The sequence below is a fragment of the Neodiprion lecontei genome, chromosome 7, assembly GCF_021901455.1.
Source record: "Neodiprion lecontei isolate iyNeoLeco1 chromosome 7, iyNeoLeco1.1, whole genome shotgun sequence".
Lineage (NCBI taxonomy): Eukaryota > Metazoa > Arthropoda > Insecta > Hymenoptera > Diprionidae > Neodiprion > Neodiprion lecontei.
The window spans coordinates 11,886,283-11,906,986 of NC_060266.1; the positions used below are offsets into that span (position 1 = coordinate 11,886,283).

At 39.9% G+C, this 20,704-nt stretch overlaps 1 protein-coding gene across 1 annotated transcript; it reads right to left on the minus strand.

Annotated features, from left to right (window-relative positions):
• Positions 1–13,565: 13,565 nt before the first annotated feature.
• LOC124295540 (uncharacterized protein K02A2.6-like) lies at positions 13,566–17,807 on the minus strand. Its single transcript, XM_046745951.1, has one exon. The coding sequence runs from the start codon at positions 17,805–17,807 to the stop codon at positions 13,566–13,568; it is 4,242 nt and encodes a 1,413-aa protein (XP_046601907.1).
• Between the last annotated feature and the right edge of the window lie 2,897 nt (positions 17,808–20,704).

Here is a 20,704-nt window from a genome sequence, read left to right on the forward strand (position 1 = left end):
CATGAGATATGTGTATGTTATTACTATAAATGTTTTATGATTGTTTTTTGTTAAAAAATATTTTAAATCTTATGACTAATAATACTCTACTTACTGAACTAATCAGATATAACAAAATAGTAATAGTATTATAATTATTTTCATAAATTGTATTGAAATATTCAAGTAACAAGTGGCTCTTGAAAATTTACTAACATTGCAATTACAAACACAATTTGTGATACAATAGGCAATAAAGTTTTGGGCATAATTCTTTGCATTATTCTGAACTGTTTCATTCGACCAATGAATCGTTCCACGTGTATTCGAGCCGAAGCAATTTCTCTTGCTCTTTTAACTTCATTTTTTGTAAATTTTTTACTTGATTTCAGTAACGGTGGCGTTGATACTGTGCATTTATACTTATTACATAAATCTTTTATGTTAAAACCACGATCTGCTAATATTAAGTCACCTTTCTCCAAATATTCAAGAAATCCACTTATCTCGGTGATACTTCTATCAGTTATGCGTCCTTCGAAATCTTCTGAAAGAAAGCAACACCCTCCAGTAGGTATGATTCCAATCAAAAACTTCACTGTGTTATAAGATTTGTAACTCGAATACGTATTTCCTTGTTGACTAAAATTTTTTGGCTTTTCCATGTTCCATTCAAAGCAAACAATAATTACTCGTACATTTTTAAATTTCTTAAAGGCTTGAGGTAAGTTTTCATTGATATCTTTAGCTGATGGAAAATTACTTAGTTGTTTGAATTTACAATACATTAGTTGTATCCAGGTTGTTGTTATTTTAGAAATATATCCCATACTGACACCAAACCGGCAATTCAAATCATACAATAAAAAGCCACATCGTAATCTCACAAGAGTTAAAAATAATTGATTTTTTAACGATAATGCTTTAAATTGTTTTATCGTTATGCGTTTATTAGTATCAGATCGTCAATGCCAGATCATCAGTGATGATTCAGTTGGCGGACCTGAGAAATTCCACAGAATATCAAAATCTTCTGGCATTAACCCTTTCGGTACGGACGTCGCGCCGTCCCTGCTGACCGAGCAGTCGCGGCAAGCGTCCGTACTTGCGGAACACCGTTCGTACGGAGCGAGCGTTAGGCGTTGGGTGACTATAGTCACCGCTCGGACAGAGCGAGCGTCGGGCGTTGGGTGACAATAGTCACCGATCGGGCCGAAAGGGTTAAGCCTGTATGAAACTTAAACCTTTTACGATCATTCATGCATGATTCATAATTAACAGTAGATGTACTTAACTTTTTCGTAAGTTTTTCAATCCCTTTTTGTGATTTTATTACAAAAATACTTTCAACTTCCATACAAGTTAGACTTTCTGCATGAGCTACAGATTCATTGATGTGCTCTTCGTTACTTAGTGGTAATTCAGTGAATTGAGGAGTTGAATAGTTATCTAATGGAATATCTTGAGTATCGTTTTGCTGAATTGGATTTGAGAACTCTGAGTTAACATCTTTCCCTTTTTTCGATTTTTGGAGCGGACTGCACAAAGAGTCGATCGTTGATGTTGAAAGACGTTTGCTTCGTGCTTTTGGGATCTATAAAAATCATAAGTTTATTACTAAGAAAAATTTTTTAAACAGGTAATAAAATTATTTATTTACTCATAACTTTAGTAATAAATTTGTCAATTATTTATGACTTTGACTCTAGCAGACATTAATTAATTTTCTCCAGTAGCAAATCAGTCTATAAAATGGCTAAAACTTTAGAATAAAAAAATTCACATGTAGAAAATTACTAGATCGGTATGTGCATTTTTTATAAATAGTATTTTTAAACTTTTTTTTACTTAAGTTAAATTTTTTCATGTCTACTACGTCTATAATAATTAATATTTCAATACCAATTTTTTTTACTCCAATCGCTAACATAATTAGTTTAAAAAAATTTATTATTACTTACTTTACTAATCGTTGTAGAAACAGGATCTGGATTTTCTTCAGTAGGTCATTTTCCACCAATAAAATGTTGAGAGCACACATATGAATATTTATTTATTTTTTCTACTGTTAAATCCACTCTCCTCGATGCATGTATCCATTTATTACATCTAACCCCATCAATATGAGGTTTTATGAATGGTATAAAAAACACCTTTTCCTCCGGATAGCGGTTATCCGACGTACACTTCGCAAAACTGCAATGCTTTGTTGGCATTGTAATTGTTAAAAAAAAAATTTTTTGTGTTTCATTTATATTTTTAAATCATAAATTTATATCACGTAAATAACACTGCGTTAAATCTAAATATTTTATGTTTGTCCCTACTACTAGTGCTGCCTCTCGTGACACGTTCGCTGTACTATTCTCGGGAAAAAGGATCATTGTTTTTTATCCACTCGGATATCGCTGATGAGTAACATCAACCACCTCAGATTCTTTTTCCATGGTAGAATTGCTGATGTGTAACATTAACCACCTCACATTCTTTTCCAGGGTCACCAACCACGCGACATTCCAAAATTAATGGTTCTGAGAATTGTTTTTTACCCACTCGGTGTCGATACTTTATCATCAACGTCACATTCTTTTTGGCTTGTAACTGTAATGCAAACTCTACGATAAACTTTAAACGGGTTCAGTCAAGGCCAGAGTGCAAGGTCGACCGATAGCTGCAGTAGTATACATTCAGAGCTATGGATCTGCGGTGTTGGGTTACTGTCGCTCTAGGAATGCAAAACATAACTCGGTTCAAGTACAGCTCGGTCAAGGATGAAGAGCAAGGTTGAGTATTACGTGAGATTTGTATTGGAAAAAAAAATTCTCTCTTGAGAGCTAAGGTAGAGGTGTTATATTGATTTATGAATATTCTTCAAAGTCCAGTTTTACTGCCTACAATTTTTAGGGTACAGTTGACAATCACTTCACAACAATAGTCCAATAATCTTATTCAACAGTATCATAACCAGAATAATATATTCGCCAGGAATGCGTAACCGTTCTTGTAGATGCTTCTGCGCAGTAACACAAATCGTACACCCTCGACATCCGAAAAGTATGATGATTTTGTATCTAATTTTGAAGTAACAGAACGTTTTGTGCTGCACAGATTGCGTTGGGAATTATATGCATGTCGCATGTTGAAGACACAGCTGAAGTTTTTTACAGAGTTTGAAGCGACGTACAGCCGAAGTCCAGCAAATCGATGATTTGAACTTTGGAGACAATTTTAAGGAACCTACCTTGTTTTTTTTCTCCTTTCACGTACATGATTTCAGCTTTGCACAGCCTGTCTTCAATGGTCCATTCAACTTCCTCAAACGATATGTTCCCACAGCTCTAAGGTGAACCATGAAAATCGCCTTTCAACCAAGAATTTTGGCTTTTCTATTTGACGTCCGCACAATCCTATTCGTGAGGTGCCTTGAAGAAAAACATTGATGGAGATGCTTCCAAGTAGATTGAAATTATAGCCAATTCTTCCAATGTGAAGTTATTGTTGAAAGGTCTACGAAAGCCTTGTATATCAACGATGAGCTCCATCTTTGAACTGTGCGAGATGGTGGGAACGGGTCAGCTTTTATACCAACTTTTTCACTTCACCACTGAGCGGGTTGTATTCGACAATTCGATCGTGAAAAATCAAGCAGTACGCTGATGTTTCAGCGGAAAAGTTGGCTTTAGCTTCAAATTCAAGACGGATGTCGACAGGTCCATACTTTAAAGATTTGTTTTGTTTTAAACAGTCGATGACGAATAAGGGGACGTCTCGGAGGAATTCACTCTCTGTCGGCAACGGCTCGGGGTTCTTGTCGTTTTAGGTAGCTTGGAAGTTTGCGTACATCTCGTACAGGAGCGCGTACAGATTACGACTCATGTTGAGGTTCAGGTTACCGTACGGATAAGATTGAGAGTTTAAAAATAGCTTGACGTCCGTGATATTGCGATGATCGAAATGACTTGCGTTCTTGCCGGTCTTGTTTTTTCGACTTGTTTGGAAACCCAAAATGACGTATCGAGGTTTTTCAAGCCGAGTGGAAGTTTTCACAGTACAAACGTGTTTCGATGTTGTCGGAAGTAAGGGATATTCGTACAATTCCCAACTGCAAAAGCTCATTGAAATAGGTAGATCTTTCTGAATGAAATTGAGTAGTTGAACTTTTTTCTGATCGGCCAGATTCAAATACGGTGTTAGCCACTCCACGGCATTTATAATGATTTTGAATTCCTCCTCTTGAGTCTGCATGATAGCATTGACGTTAGTTTTTGATCTCATCAAAATCGACTCATGTTTAACGTTGACAACGATCTTGCGGTAGTCTTCAACGAAACCCAATATCATGCTGAGCGGTATTGATGCGTCAAAATTACCCTCGGTATCGGTTAATTTTTTCTTCTCGTCGACATCAAGCCATCCAACGCTCTCCATCAGCCAAATCTGACCAGGGTGCAGGGAAACGTAACCCTTCATGAAACTTGTCAAGCCAACGTTCTTGCTTCTATCAAACTCAACTGCATTAATTTTATAGCGAAGTTCTTCAAATAAATGACAGATCGCGTTGTTTACGAGCTGTGTGTTCACAGTAGCTGTACCATCAGATTTGAGGGAACGTCCATGGATATGTACTGAACTTCGGCTAGTTAATATGCTTCAATCCTGATGCTGAACGGTGATTTGAATTTCATAGCTGTTGTTGAAAGTTGACGACGCGTAAGGTTTGTAAGCGTGAATCTTGTAATGCGCAACAGATTCGTCAAAGACGACTGGTTCTCAAATGTTCTAGATTACTTCTTCCATGGTACGTAGCAGATGATGAAACAGCAAAATCGGATTTTTAGTTGTCGGAAATTCCTCTTTCAAGAGTTGTCAGTTTTCGACCCAGAGCTATCAGGAACTTCACGTTTCGAGGTGTTGACGGTTCGAGAATCGATCGTTGACTGACTTGATCGGGGCATGCCGACTTACTGATATACCTACTCTTTGACAGTCTGTTGAATACAATTCCTATCGTTGATTGCGATGTGATATATAGTCTCACAGTAATAACATATTCACGAAAATTGAATAGGTCTCCGTCTTGATTCACCAACCGGAGCTAAACGTGATCTATGACCCTTAGGGTGATCGGAAGATAAATGACATGCGCTGGTACTTCCACGATCTTATATCCTGGTGGGACAGTCGGGAAAAACTCGTAAATAGTGTGTACTTTATGTCCATTGACCCAGGCGCCCGTTGTAATGCTGCCCTCAACTCGCTACGCGTTGACCTTGCGTATAGTTACAGGCACGTCTGATTCGTGAGTTTTATCAACCTTCAATACACGTGGTGTGAATCCCAAATGTTGAACAATGGAATCATTCAGCTTAAAGTTGATCGTGCGGTTGCATGTGATTTCGCTGCGTAATGTTTTATTTTTGGGTTTGATGTTGAGCCGGATATCTGTATTTCTTAGCACGTTTTGGAGATACTTTTCTATGTCCTCGATCTTGGAGCAGCCGGTAGGTATAGTGATCAATATGTCAACTACGTCAATTTGATTGCGACCACGATCAACGTTGGGAATCCAATTAAAGGTTAGAATTCTACCAAGCCAAGAGTTCAACTTTTATTACAAGCAAGTTCGATCAGTGGGAAATATTGTGCCTGTAGAATCGAAGAAATTCCTGAAATCGTTGACGTTAATGAATCATCCATGATTGCGAGTGATATACTGACTTTGATAAATCATGCACCACGTTTATATAGCTCACCACTCAGAAATTTCAGACACAAGCGTCCGCATTCAAATGTATCATAATTCTGGTACCTTTCATGATTGTATTTAACACTACCAACGCCGAGTTATTTCATGAGGTCTGAGGGTGGTTGAAGGTTGCCGAAACTGTCAAGGTAATCCATAGTATTGTCGCGTTTTTTGTATGCAACCCAGTGTTTTCCCGGACCGTCATTGTTGTCAAGGTTGATTACGGCTGACTCGTTTTTTCGTGGACCGTTTTTAGGAATTTCGTTTCGCATGAAAACACTGTGGAAATGGGAAACCTTTAAGATTTTCGCATATTTCAACAAGTCCTTATCAGTCAACGCTCGACGTGGTAGCATCGCATCTAGTTTTTTGAAAGATGGAGACCGAGACCTGTTGTATACAGTTTCATATGGAGCCCTTTGCCCAACGCGATAGCTTCCACAGTTTTGTTGTATCGTTTGCTCTCTTCCAGTTCTCGTTCAGCAGCACTTGCACCGTTCACAGCTATTGCTTTACCTGCCGCACTACCGGTTTACGCGCCTGTAGCACTAAATTCAGCGAAAATAGAGATCTGAAACTGTGAAAAACCACTGACCTTTGAAGGTAATGGTGGAACGCAAGGTATTCGCACCTTACATTTAACCACCGCTTTTTGAACGGCGTTTTCAGCTCCCTTCAGCGCAGATTCGATAGCTATTTCTGCATCGTTGCTTGGAACCATAGAACGTTTTGCAGCATTTATAATTTTTCTCAAGTTCATATTTTCAAATTTTTGAATTCCCATTCCAAGTTTTGATTTCACTTTTATTGTATTAGCTATTGCCCAAGCCATTGCATTCTCACCTAAATTGGCGTCCGGAGCGAAAATCCGTTTCCAAGCTTTCTCAGTCAACACCCTATCAGCCTCGTTTCTAACTTCAAGAGTTTCACGATTCTGCGAGTAAGCAATGTCGTGGTCCTTGCAAGCTGTGTCGAGAAGATTGATTCCTGGATCGCCCTGTGCGAGTCTCTCCGTTGACTTCGTACTAGGCCCACAGTACTAATAACCAGGTACATGCAATTTGACTGGAAGGCTGTTAATGACTTCATTTACCAAACCCTTGCCACGATGTTGGCGCCTGCTGCTGCGTTTACCTCTGCACATGATCATGTCCGTGTGTTCACCGAAAGGAAGTGCTTTGAAACGGGACATTCATAGCAAATCCGATCAATCATGTCTGAGATGCGGTTTGAGAAACAACCTATCTTGACAAACTTTCAATGCAAAATGTCAAAAGACACAAACGGCATGGTGAATTACTCTCAAACAGTATACGAGTACGTGCAATATTCTGTGAACTGTCAAATATTGGTGAAACTAATGCGTTGCTCACACTCATAACCCATCCTAACGGACTGAGATTTGAGAATATCTATATCTACTCAAAAACTCTCAATCAACCGGAATACGGATTGTTGAACGAATTGTTGGACAATGTCGAGAATATGAAGTATTTCGCGTTTACCGAGCGTGAGCAAATGATTACACCAGAAGAAGCACGACCCAACTCAATAATCATATTTGACGATGTAGCGTGCGAGAAGCAGGACAATATTAAAGCCTACTTTTGCATTGACAGATATCACAACGTTGACTGTTTCTATCTCTGTCAAACGTACGCACGTATTCCCAACCATTTCGTGCGCGATAACGTGAAGTTATTCATGTATTCAAACAAGACGACGTGAACCTGAGACATGTATGCAACGACCATGTGAACACCGATATGTCTTACACAGAGTTCGAAAGTGTGTGCCCTGCACGCTGGAACGGTGAGAAGTACGGGTTTCTGGTGATTGACAAAGACAGTGAGCTTAACGAAGGACGATACAGGAAGGGATTCGATTCTTTTGTTGGCCTGGAAAATAAATAAAATCTACCGTTTTTGAACGAGAGACGCAGTAGCGTTGCAGACTCAGTTGCGTCAACATGCAGAGCTCTGAAACTTCCAAGTAAAAAGATCTCCTACACCAGGTCGCTCAAGCAAGTGCTGCGATTCATCGAAAACACAGATTGCTCCAGTCGGGCAAAGAATCTCTGGCTCAGAAATCGAGTGACGTTTTCAAACCAGTAGTGACTCCGTTGCAAGAACCGGTGAATGTTACAAAAGATACTAAACCTGTAAAACAAGAGGTGGAAGAAATTCAGGAAGAATAAAACAGTCTCGGAAATGGACGATTCCTTTGCTTCGGCAGGAGATAAAACAATCATAGAAACATCTGTCGAGAAAATCAAGGATGAGCATTTTGTACTGGTGAGAGGTGCAAAGAGGAAAAGTGAATTGGACAACGTGTACGGTGTACGCAACCTCCGAAACAGACTAATGATTGGTGATTCGTTGATATCTTTTGAGAGTGACTACATTTGTATTGGCGATACGCTTCACCCGAAAACGAAGGGTTTGCTGAAACTTTTGTTCAAAAAGAAGCCTGACGGTTAATCTGTGACCGCCGGAGATCAGGAAAATCTTGAAAACATAATCCTCGCACCGATACATAAAAAGTATTACTCTTCCGATGGGGGTGTTGGAAACGATAACAGTTACAAATTCAAAAATGTCATTGCCGAATTGATGGATTATTCCCCATCACCTTGCCGAAGAGGTAAAGGTCTACTTCCGCAAGCTATGATCACTCGACAAGGTTTTGAAACGGAATACGTTTTCTGGGATGATCCAAACGAGTTAGTGGAACGTCTTCGCTTATACCTGGCATCTCAGGCAGCGGGAAATCTGAGTCACAATAACGAAATAATCTCCATTATCGAAGAACTACGCGAAGCAGGAATCATTTATTAAGCAGCTCCCATCGTTTTTGCATTCATTATCGAGATGAGGGTCGACGTGTTTGGACGGCATCTGGATAAAAACACGGCTGCGAGCACTCGCGGTCCTCCGGGTGTCGGATTTCAAATAACAGCGGACGAGCATTACGATGTACAGAACATGAGACTGTGCAATGTCACTGTTAGATCACGGCACTACCGCCGCCCTCGAGAGTACGTTTATCCCGACGAGGTCCCCGTCCCACGGCGTTCCACCCGATAGGCGGCGCTGCTGCTGCAAGATGAGGACGGGCCAGCCGGGAGAACAGTCACTCACTCGTCTCCAGCCCACGGCGGCGTTGATAGCTCTCGGGAATCCCTCTCTTTATCTCTTGAATATCAATGCCTCAGTCTTGAGGTGTCACTTCGCCCAGAGTATTCGGCTGCTTGTCTCAATTACCACAGAGAAATTGTTTATTTTGATTAAGAATAAAAGGCTGTTTATTTGATCAGAAGGGAGAGGTTGCTTATTTGATTGAGGTAGAGGACGATTAACAAAGAAAGGAATAGAAGGGGGAAAGCTATCGTGTCGACCCGTAATGTGCCGTCTCACTCACCCCGTCCCAGCGTCGTAAGCTCCGCGGACGCCGGAACAGTCGCAGATCCTGCAGAGCCGAAGAATGCTGTAACTTTAAAAATCTTGAGACGAAAATTCAACGTGCTGCAGAAACAAATTAACAACCTCGAATAAATGATCAAAGCTTTGGAGATCACCACGGAGAAAGCCTTGAACACCTGCTTGGAAAACAGGCAGAGACCTGTCGATTCGAAACGCTAAAATCATTTCTAAATTGAACACCAGACTAAGAGCGTCGGAATATAAACGAGGAAAAGCAAGCACTGGTGACGGAACTGCATAAGCCTGCACGCTGGAATTACCTGCGTCGACGTACAGACGTTCGCGGCATCGACGAGACCTGGCAGGCGGATCTTGTTGATATGATATCATACGCTGAACAAAACAAAGGCTGCAAGTACATGCTTACAGTTATTGATATCTTTCCAAAGTACGTGTAGGCTAAACCGATAAAGAGCAAGTCTGGAGATGATGTTACGAAGGCAATGGAATCTGTGCTTGTCCAAGGACGGGTACCGAAAAAATTATATATCGACAGAGGAACGGAATTTTACAACTCGAAATTTGAATCACTTATGTCACACTATGGAATTAAACTTTACTCCACGTACAGTAATTTGAAGGCTTTGATCTGCGAACGCTTCAATCGCACGCTCAAAAGTCAAATGTGGAAACGGTTCAGTATGCAAGGAAGCTGCAAGTGGCTCGATATCTCATCCGATTTGGTTCCGGCTTACAACAACGCCAAACACCGAACCATAAAAACCAACTGATATCACCATTGAGAACCAAAGAATGGTATTACGTCAGGCGTACGGAGAGCTTCGAGCGAAACCTACCAAACTAGCTAAGTTCAAAACTGGTGACAAAGTTTGAATCAGCAAATTCACAAACGTCTTTGAGAAAGGTTACACTCCCAATTGGACGAGGGAGATAATCACAATAAGCCAAGTAAAAAATACTCATCCTGTGACGTACAAGCTCAAAGACTATCAAGATCTACCCATCGTTGGTGGTTTCTTCGAACAGGAGTTCCTTAAGGTTAAATATTCGGAAATCTATCTCGTGGAGAAGGTGCTCAAGAAACGCGGAAAAAAATTATACGCCAAGTGGTTAGGTTTTGACAATACACACAACAGTTGGATGGATGAATGTGATATGTAACATTGAATAACCGAGATTATTTTTCAAATGTGTGCCTTTATTTTTACACCTGGAAGATACAATTCACACCAATGCGCAGTATAACTGTAGGTCTTGTAGCCCTACGGCAGCGTATCGGTCGTGTTTGTAAATACGATTCGCTCTCCGTCGTTTCAGCTCAGTGCTACGTTCTTCTGTTCTATGGTATAGACCTGATGCTTCTGACTATGTATCAGACTCTGATGATCGACTAAATTTTTGTGTTCTGAAGCATACTTCAAATAATCATTCAAAGTTAGATTTTTTAATAGCGATCCTTTTACACCCTCAGCTCGTTTTTTGTCCTCATCCTTCCCCATGAGTCCTAACCAATACGATTTCGTCCTCAAACCAATAAATTCTGTCATTATTTTTGCGTTACACTCGTCTTTCATCAAGCTGAGGACATTTTTGTCAACTAGTAGCATTCCGTGAACATTATCAGGTTGATAATTGGATGTATCAAATTTGTCCAAGTCCTGTTTCATGCATCCGTAAATATCGGGGACAGTGAAGTGGTATATTAAACTATCCGTGTAGGTATGCATTAATTTTGCCTGATGTCCAAATTTCATTTTAACATAATTATAATGGAAATCGTAGATAGAAGATTTTGAAAGATCTGAAATGGAGTAGCCTGCATACATTGGTTCGTTGAGTTCGACTCTCCTTTTACGCATTCCAACGATTATCATATTTTCATTAAAGATTGTACAGCTGTGGAAATTTGGTTTGGCTATAGTAGCTCTAGCACCGCAACTTCCACCCTATTTCATAATCAGTCCAATATCTCTGTATTTCCGAACGTTCTCCATTGTGAGTGAGAATTTCTTCTCTGCATGCACGATGTAAGGAGACTGTAGTGTGTAGATGTTATGTTTACCCTTTTTGAATCCTTTGCTTCCGATGAGAAGCCCGTAAGACGGCAATGCCGTCTAATAAATGAGATGCTGGTGCGCAAATCATTAATCTACGAGAGAATTTTTGTTGAAATATGTAAATTTGACAAACTGGTGAATTTGAAAAATTAACGACGGAGCCAGGAATCGAACCTGGTATCTAGAGATGCTTCACCGGAGACTTACTCCACTAGACCACCTAGCCGCCCTGACTCTGTTGTCGTTAATTTCTCTCATCACCAGTGAGTTCAAATTTGTTTTCCTGTGCCCTGTTCTCCATTGTCTTGCCAAAAACAGCGTTATCCATTAATTCATAAAAATTTTTCTCGAATTCATTGTTTAATTTTTTCTCTCAAATCTGTATTCAAATCTATTGATTTTTTAAACCACGCTGATTTTCTGAACTCGAGAACTCGATATATTTCAACTAATTATAAACCTCACTCCAAACATTGTTTTAAAACGCGATAATGAATAACGTGGTTTTGCTTGGAGACTAGCGTGATCGTCAATTTCGGTTCCTTGCCACTCGAGGTCGGAGGTATGTAGTGCTCCGGGCAAAGTGGCAAATCTTTGTGCATTTCGTACAGTTCCTCGGGATATTCCACGCCTACCTCCAATATGTAGCCAAACTAGGCTTTGTCCGAGATGGTAAAAACATCAAATCGCTCGAAATTTGAGATCCATTCAAAGGAATTGTACGGTAGAGCAGAGCTCATGGCAGCACCGTACAAGTTGTTGAAGTCAAAGTACATGAGGTACGACTCCTATAGCTCTGGATTAAAAGCATCTCCCATGTGCCTATTATTCACTTCTGCATACCGAGTAGAGCATTGGGACACACCACCTCGAATTCCTTTTTCTATGAACATAGTCATATCTACGTCGGTGAGAAGCTCGAACTCGATGTCGATACACTTCAGCATTGTGTCAAACAACAGCCCGGGTGCGGTGTAATAAGGGGAGGTTCTAGTCAAAATCGACACAAAAAAACTTATTTTTTGTAGTGCTTTATTTTCATCCTTAAGGTCTGGAAAATATTAACAACCATGAAGACATTAGGGATCGTCAAAGGAATAAATAGTAAAAACTTTGCTGCGAAGACGGACGATAAACGCATCACATTAGCGGAGGCGAATCTATCAGTGCTGGCGAAAAAGGCCAGAATTGACAAAATCAGCACCAAAGTTCAGCAAATCATGATTTTTGAAGATGAGGAAGGAATCCCGTATGGTTCAGGAATAGCTGTTTAGATGTAAGTGTCAAAAAAAAAAACATTACATACGATTTTTTCTTCGTCAAACTTTAAACGCGTTTTTCTCGAAACACCTCTTTTTTGCGCGCGGAGTGCAATTCCGCTTCAACTACTACACCGATTTCGACGTTTGGCGGCTCAAATTAAAGCTTATTAAATTTAGGGGGCCTGCAGGAAGCGTTTTTTGTCGAACAAAAATGTTTAGTATTGTTTTTTTAAACGTTAAAACAAATAAAAAGAGGCAAAAAGGGTGTTTTTTTTTTCAAAAGGTCCCCATTTTTTCTAAAAAGGGTTTTTTAAAAATTGGAGTTTCATGAGGCCCCCCAAATTTCATCTACTTTAAGATTTTTTTTGATTTTTTCGTTTCAGATCACTTGGCAAGGTTGTAGAGTGCCCCGCGCACACTGTCCACCACCGCGCACGACCGTCGTCAGTAAGGGCTGGAGCTGCCATTTTGTATGATTTTTACTTGAAAAAATTTTGTAAACTTTTCGAAATATAGACAAATAAATGCCACAAAAGTTTTTTGAAAAAAATACGTATGTACTCTCAAAAAAAAAAATCATGAAATTACGCACATTTTCGGGCCTCTGGACGAGAACCTCCCCATAATGTAACGGGTCCAGGTTGTACGTTGCCCAACAACTCTGCCGCAAGTTTTCAAAAATGTTCGCCAATATAAGAACGTCAGTCCGCAAACATTAGTCTCAGTACTCTCCTAACGTTTCAATCCTAAAAGCGTGCCGAACTTTGCATGCGTGCCCGTAATTTTCATCCAAAATATCTTGGTTGTTCAATTTTTAATAAAATTTTTCCTTGGTCGGTAACTAAATGTAATGTTTTGTAATGGGGCTCTCAAATAAATAACACTCGGGATCAGGCTTAACACTATAGAATAATTTTATTAGGAAACAAGTAAATAAGGTGATTGCGTGTGTCACGCTCAGCGCTCGCTGACCAACTGCCTCGCGCTGTACCGTGACTACATACATTCTTACTTAGTATTTGTACATCGAGTAACGTCGTAAACACTACAATTCCTCCCTTTTGAAATACTGTTACACTTAGTTTTTCAATCGGTTTGAACGACGTAATACAATATCAGATTTGTTCGTTGTTACCTTTGGCACTGACTTATTTATATCATCAATCTCGGGCGTGTATCGGATAATTTGATCGACATGTCGTTTCCATGTTTTGTTGGGTGCGGTTTCTACTAGAAACGTTACCGGTGACAATTTCTTTGTTATTGTACCTCGTACCCGCGCTTTGCTTCTAACGCTAAAATCTTCAACCATCACCGTGTCACCTATCTGGAATTCAACAATTCGACTGCTTTTTCTTCTCGCTATCTGTGCAGATTGCTGTTTCTCTACGCTATCCAATACACTCGGTCGTAACAAATCAAATCTAGTTTTAATTTCCCGTTTGTACATCATAAACGATGGTGATCTGCCAGTTGTACAGTGTTCTATTGATCGATAGTCGAATAAGAAAAGATTAACTGCGTAGTCGAGAGGTTTACCGGTTTGAACAATTTTATCGACTTTGTCCTTAAACGTGCCTACAAAGTTCTCAGCTGCACCATTTGTTGCTGGATGGTGCGGTGCTGTAAAACTCTGTCTAATACCATTTATTTTACAAAACTCTTGAAATTCTTTACTTGTAAATTGAGTACCGTTATCGGTAACTACGTGTCTTGGTAAACCAAATCGTGACAACACTTTTTTTACCTCCTCGAGTACTCGCGGTACTGTGGTACTTTTATTCATATCAATGACCTCTGGCCATTTCGAGTACGCATCAACAATTATCATAAACATATGTCCGTGGAATGGGCCAAGGAAATCGATATGAATCCTACTCCAACAATTATCTGGGTACGGCCATGGCGTTAACGGAACACTCGGTGGTTTCTTTCTTTCTTGCACGCACACTCTGCATGCTGCCGATACATTCTGGATATCGTTATCGATATTCGGCCACCACACGTGACTTCTCGCTAGCATTTTCATCTTTACCACACCGAAATGTGAGGCGTGTAATTCACTTAACACACTGTTTTTCATTGATTCTGGCGCTATTATGCGATACCCCCATAACAAGCATTCTTTTTCGACATACAGCTCGTCTCGTTTCGCATAGTATTTCTGTTCCCTTTCACTCAATTCACTCACACTTGGCCATGTACCGTTTACATATCGAACTATTTTATTTAATACTTTATCTTTTTTTGTCTCTTTGGCAATTTCTACCGCGCTTAACGTTTGTAACGACTCTGATATATAGTTTATTGATGATAATTCGTCATCGAACACTGGAGTTGCATCATTGATTGGAAGTCGTGAAAGTGCATCACAGTTACCATTTTGCTGTGATTTAATATATTCAATATTGTAATTGAATCGTGATAAGAAGTATGCCCATCTTTGCAGCCTACTTGCAATAGTTAAAGGGATCTCTTGCTTTGGACCAAAAATAAAAAATAAAGGCTTATGATCTGTTCTCAACGTAATCTCTTTGCCGAATACATAATTATAAAATTTCTTAAAGCCGAATACAATTGCACTCGCTTCCTTATCAATTATCGCACGGCTCGCTTCTTTCTCCGGAATTATTTGAGACGCGAACGCTATCGGTCGCTCGGTACCGTCTTTGTATTTATGTGACAGGATCGCTCCTAACCCGTATGTGGATGCGTCGCAGGACAAGATCAAATCGGTGTTAGGATCGTAGTGTGCTAACACTCGTGGCGATACCAACTCCCCCTTGACCCACTCAAACGCTTTGTCACATTGTTTTGTCCAATTAAAATTATCTGCTTTCGTACACTCATAAAGACATTTCAGTTTTTCTGCTCTCTGTGGCAGAAATCTCGCGTAGTAAGTGATCAACCCAAGAAATGAGTCTAATTGTTCTTTGTTTACCGGCGTTGGTGCTTCTATCATTGCTTTGACTTTAGTTTTTGATTTGTGAAGCCCATTCTGGTCTATAACAAAACCCAAAATGTCCAGCTTTTCTTTGAAAAAATCACATTTGCTAATATTTACTTTGAAACCATAGTCTTCGAGTCTTTTAAATACAGCGTTCAGCGCTTCTAAATGCTCTTTATCGTCTTTGCCGGTACAAAATATGTTATCAATGTACGGAATTACTCCGTCAATTCCCGCTAAGCATTGCTCAATCTTCCTTTGAAAATCACCCGGGCCCGACGCAATACCTTCCGGCATTTTGGTATACCTGTAGAGGCCTTTGTGCGTTATTATTGTCAAGTAATCTCGACTGCTCTCCTCTACCGGGATCTGCATGTAAGCATGCTGGAGATCAATCTGCGAGAAAGTTTTACCGCTTCTTAGCGCTAAAAAAATCTCATCGATTAATGGAATTGGGTGTCTATCTTTAACTAAATTTGGGTTTAACGTCAACTTAAAATTTCCGCAAATTCTTACTGTGCCGTCTGTCTTTATTACCGGTACAATGGGTGTAGCCCACTCGCTGACGTCCACCTTCTCTAGATGGCCTAATGTTACCAGTCTATCAATCTCGTTTTCGACTTTACTCGCTAATGCAAATGGCAAGTGTCTAGCTTTCAATGCGACTGGCTGAGTATTTTCTTTTAACGTTAATCTTAACATTCCTTTATTATATAAACCTGGACCTTTACCAAACAATTTTGGAAACTTCGTTGGGAACCCCATCGTTTCATTTACTCCATAAATTTTGTTACACATATCTGCTCTCTTATTCAGTTTTAGAGGCCATAATCCAAAAACTTTTAGCCATTGCCTGCCAATTAACATTGGACCATCTCCTTTCATTACTCTCATTCCCAGTGAGGCTTTCTCATTGCCTATCTTTACCTGCAAATTATCCAGTGTTCCCACATGCTCTAAAGGTACCTTACCGTATGCGTTTAATGGACTACTAATCAACTTTACCTCGCAATTTGGAAAATATCTGTCTTTATCTCTCTTAGATATGATCGTTGCATACGAACCTGTGTCCATTTCCATTTTTAGAATCCTATTATTAATTAATACATCTAGATACATTGGTTCGGCTGTTATATTATCGCTACTGCAATTTGCGTTGCTGCTGGTCATCCTCGATGATTTTCTCTCGCGGCCATCATCCATCATGAAGAAATCGTTCTTGTCCCCTTGTTGATCCTCAGACTCCTGCTCAAGGTGTTGTACCGCCTTTTGTGCTGTACACACCGTCTCCAGGTGCCCTTTCCTTTTACACGAGTTGCACGTGCTGAACCGGTGATAACAATCACGAGCCCAGTGGTTGTTTCTTCCGCAGCAGAAACATGCTGACGAGCGCCTAGTATTTGCGCTCGCGTTTTCACTCGTCGAGCGGTTACCCCTATTCATCGGAGCTCTGTTCAGGTAACGCTGGTTGCCGCCCCTTCTACCTCGATCTGCACCCCTTCCTCTTGTGTGAAGTTGTCTCTTGTACTCTGGCTTTGGAGCCGAGCTTATTTTGTTTACTATTGTCTTTGATGGTTCTCCAGCTGCTTGGTCTGTCGATGACGCATACTTCTCGGCTGTTTCCAGCGCTGTTGCCAGTTTGTAGGCTGAGTCGTACGTTAATTTATCTTCGCGAAATAATAACGTTTTTGTAGTGTGATCTTTCAGTCCGCACACTAACTGATCGCGTAATGCTATTTTCGCGTCACCGAAGTTACAATTAATCGATAAACTTTTTAATCTTGCCGCAAACTCCGACACTGACTCTGTTTGCGATTGTCTCGCTTGATAAAAAGTACATCTTTCCATCGTCTCTGACGGCTTCGGGTTAAGATGATTATTTATTAATTTCACTAATTCTTCAAATGTTTTGGTGCTGGGTTTTTCGGGCGCGCATAGATGACGAACAAGTTTATAGGTATCGGGACTAATTTTCGTTAGCAACACTGCCGCTTGTTTTTCTGCCCTGACGTCGTTAGCTACGAAATATAATTCGAGCCTTTCTGTGTACATCTCCCAATCGTCCTTACCCAGGTGAAATTCTAGGCGTGAAATATTAGAGTTGGTTTCTGCCATTGTGTGGAATTGTATTGTTTCCTTATTATCTTCTTGTACGCTGCCCTGCGGTTCGGTCTTGTCGACTTGTTTACTTTCTTTCTCTTCGTTCACCTTTCGTATCTGGCACCGTAAAATTTTTCGTAGTACGTCGATATTTGCCGCTTTGTCGAATTTTAATCCCAATTGCGTTAAAATTGCAATTAGTTTAGGTTTATTTAACTCTTTAATCCACGACGTTTCAGAGTAATCAATATCAATTCCACTAGTGCCCGACATTAATTTTGTCGTCCGCTTCACAATTTTCCCGGTTTCCTTTGTGTAGTGCTTTTACGCTTACGTGGCTATCGGATACAGCGTGTAACGCAAAAATGGCCGCTCAATTTGCACTATTAAGCCAACCCTGCACTATAGTTCGAATGAACCTCGTCGCCAGTTGTAATGTTTTGTAATGGGGCTCTCAAATAAATAACACTCGGGATCAGGCTTAACACTATAGAATAATTTTATTAGGAAACAAGTAAATAAGGTGATTGCGTGTGTCACGCTCAGCGCTCGCTGACCAACTGCCTCGCGCTGTACCGTGACTACATACATTCTTACTTAGTATTTGTACATCGAGTAACGTCGTAAACACTACACTAAACGTCCTTAAGCTTCTACAACCATCCATGTACTCATACGGGAAAATACCTTTCCTATTCAATAACTCAAGTTTGTCGGAGCTAGTGAAAAACTTACGTATGATTGTCTGTTGGTTATCATTCAAATACGTTGCCAATTTTTCGAGGCTGCTGAGCATAAAACCATACGAATCTATATATCTAAACTGTAGGTCCGTTGCTTCAACAAATTTCATAAACGAAAGATACTTTTTTTTATTAACCGGTAGAAGCTGAATAGTATCCTTAAAAGTTGTCGCTAATACTTTAATCAGAAAATGCGAATCTTAACCTGACAGATTATGGAATATCACCGGGATAGTATGTGAGTTCCTACAATTTAGATCACAGCCTCGATGAGCAGCACCACGGTACTTTCCAGAGTAATGACTGTGATCACGATGCTTGACGTCTTCGAGCGTGAACGGTTTCTCGCAAATGTGACACACCGTTGATAAATTAAATTCGTTAAGCTGATTGCAATTAAGCGGTTGGATGGCTACAACAGTTTTGAAATATGCACGTAACGAATGTGCCAATTTCTCCAACTCATTCACAAACCATTGGATGCAAGTCTCTTCACGGTTTATTTTGAACATTGAGATGGAATCGACGAAAGCGCAATGGAAGTAATACGCTACGCTGTACAGAACATAGTTCTGGTAAATTGTTCTGTCTTTTTACAGTTGAATATGAGTAGGTTGCAGCAAACATTTAAGATCCGCATGAATGCAGAACGGAACGGTTTCTTTGTGCTTAAAATTTTTGAATATCAGTAAACTTTCCCCCTCTGTGTGTAATTCAACTTTGGTCTCGTTCAAACTCATGCAATAAACTTTGTGCTTTTTTTAACATCTTTCAGATTAAAAATGAGACAGACATGTATCACATAACCAAGTACGACCATTACAGTTAGAAATTGGAGAACTTGTTAATCGAGACCGATTTCGAATACAAGTGAAATCAAAGATTCTTTTTTTCTCATAATTTTCCATATTAACGTCATCGTCAGTGATTCCAGTTTCTATCGCCAAAGGATGAATCACAGGTTTATCAGACTCATTCTGACTCAGGTGAATCAGTACTATTTCACTTTTTTCCCGATCACCTTGGTCTATACCGTGAACGTTGATGGAAAGTCCATTAGGTATCTCAAATTCTGAAATGGTGTTTTTGTCTAGAGACATAGGAAATGTTATACCATCATACCGTAGCACTGAGCTGAAATGCGGGTATGAGCTGGTCGCGTTGGGATTGTTGTTGTCCGCTGGGAACAGAGCTGTGCTGACCGACCAAAGAAAGCAGTAAGAGTCGTTGTTTCTGATGTTTACCACAGCCTTCTTATTACTGATATGCTTAGGTAACGGGGTGTGGGTATACAGACCACCTCGTAGTGGTGTATACTTGTTAATGTTGACGGCAAGATTTATAATCTCAAGTAACAACCGGCCTGAATCCTTTTCCTGGAAATCTTCCACTTTTTTCAACAAATGCCCTGTCGCTTTTTCGATGAACCATTCGTTAATATCCGTTGTCTGGAGAATGATTTCATTCCTCGTATTAACAAATTTGATCTCTTCCACCGTGTGATCATCCTTTTTAACTTTACATTTACGAGCCAGGATAACATTGGCTTTCAAGCTCCCGTTTTTCTTCAAAGCGTTTTTTAGTCTTGTCACGGCTCGTACCTTTGCGTATTCTATAAATCTCTTCACATCTTCATGCTTCAAATTGACGATGGATATAGTTCGAATTCTCCCCTTGAAGCTGATTCCAAAACTTCGCAGTGAACTCGATCGCTTCTTCTTTCTTTCTGCGTACCTCCACTCGTTTTCTGAAGACGTTTGAAATTTTCCGTGAGCGCTTTTAAGAGTCCGATCGTTGTGATAATTCTGATATTTTCTCCAATCGATGAAGCCTTTCACAAAATTTTGTTGAGAAGCCAAATATTTTGACTTCCGCATTTTATCCATTTTTGAATTTCTGCTGTTTATGATGATTTGCCTAAGATTTTGTACGCCGTTTCCATAATATCCATCAATCTCAAACACTTCGTGAATTCCATCCTTAGCTTTTTCCTGACATATACTTGATAAGTTGATACTGAATTATCATTTGCAGTGATAAACGTCCTTTTTATACGGCAGCTATACATATGTTTGGGTATGCGCGTGAAGCTGTCAGTGTTCGTGGAGCGGTACGCACTAGAATAGTTACATTGTATAAAATGAATAAAGACTTGTCAAATGAAATCCTAACTGCGTCTCAACCTAGCACTCTATCCTTGACTGAGTCCGCTGAAACCTCATCATAGAGTTCACGCTACAGTTACGAGGTTCAAACGCAGCCTAAAAACCTTCGTCTTAGCTTATTAGTGTTCAGAATAGCACTTTCTTAGATTGTGAAACTCAATTTGAATTACTATCACAAAAATTTTTTGGGTTGAAGGTGAATAGGATGGCTTAGCGCTGAGTGACAAATACATATAATTTTTGATATTTTTTGTTTAATATT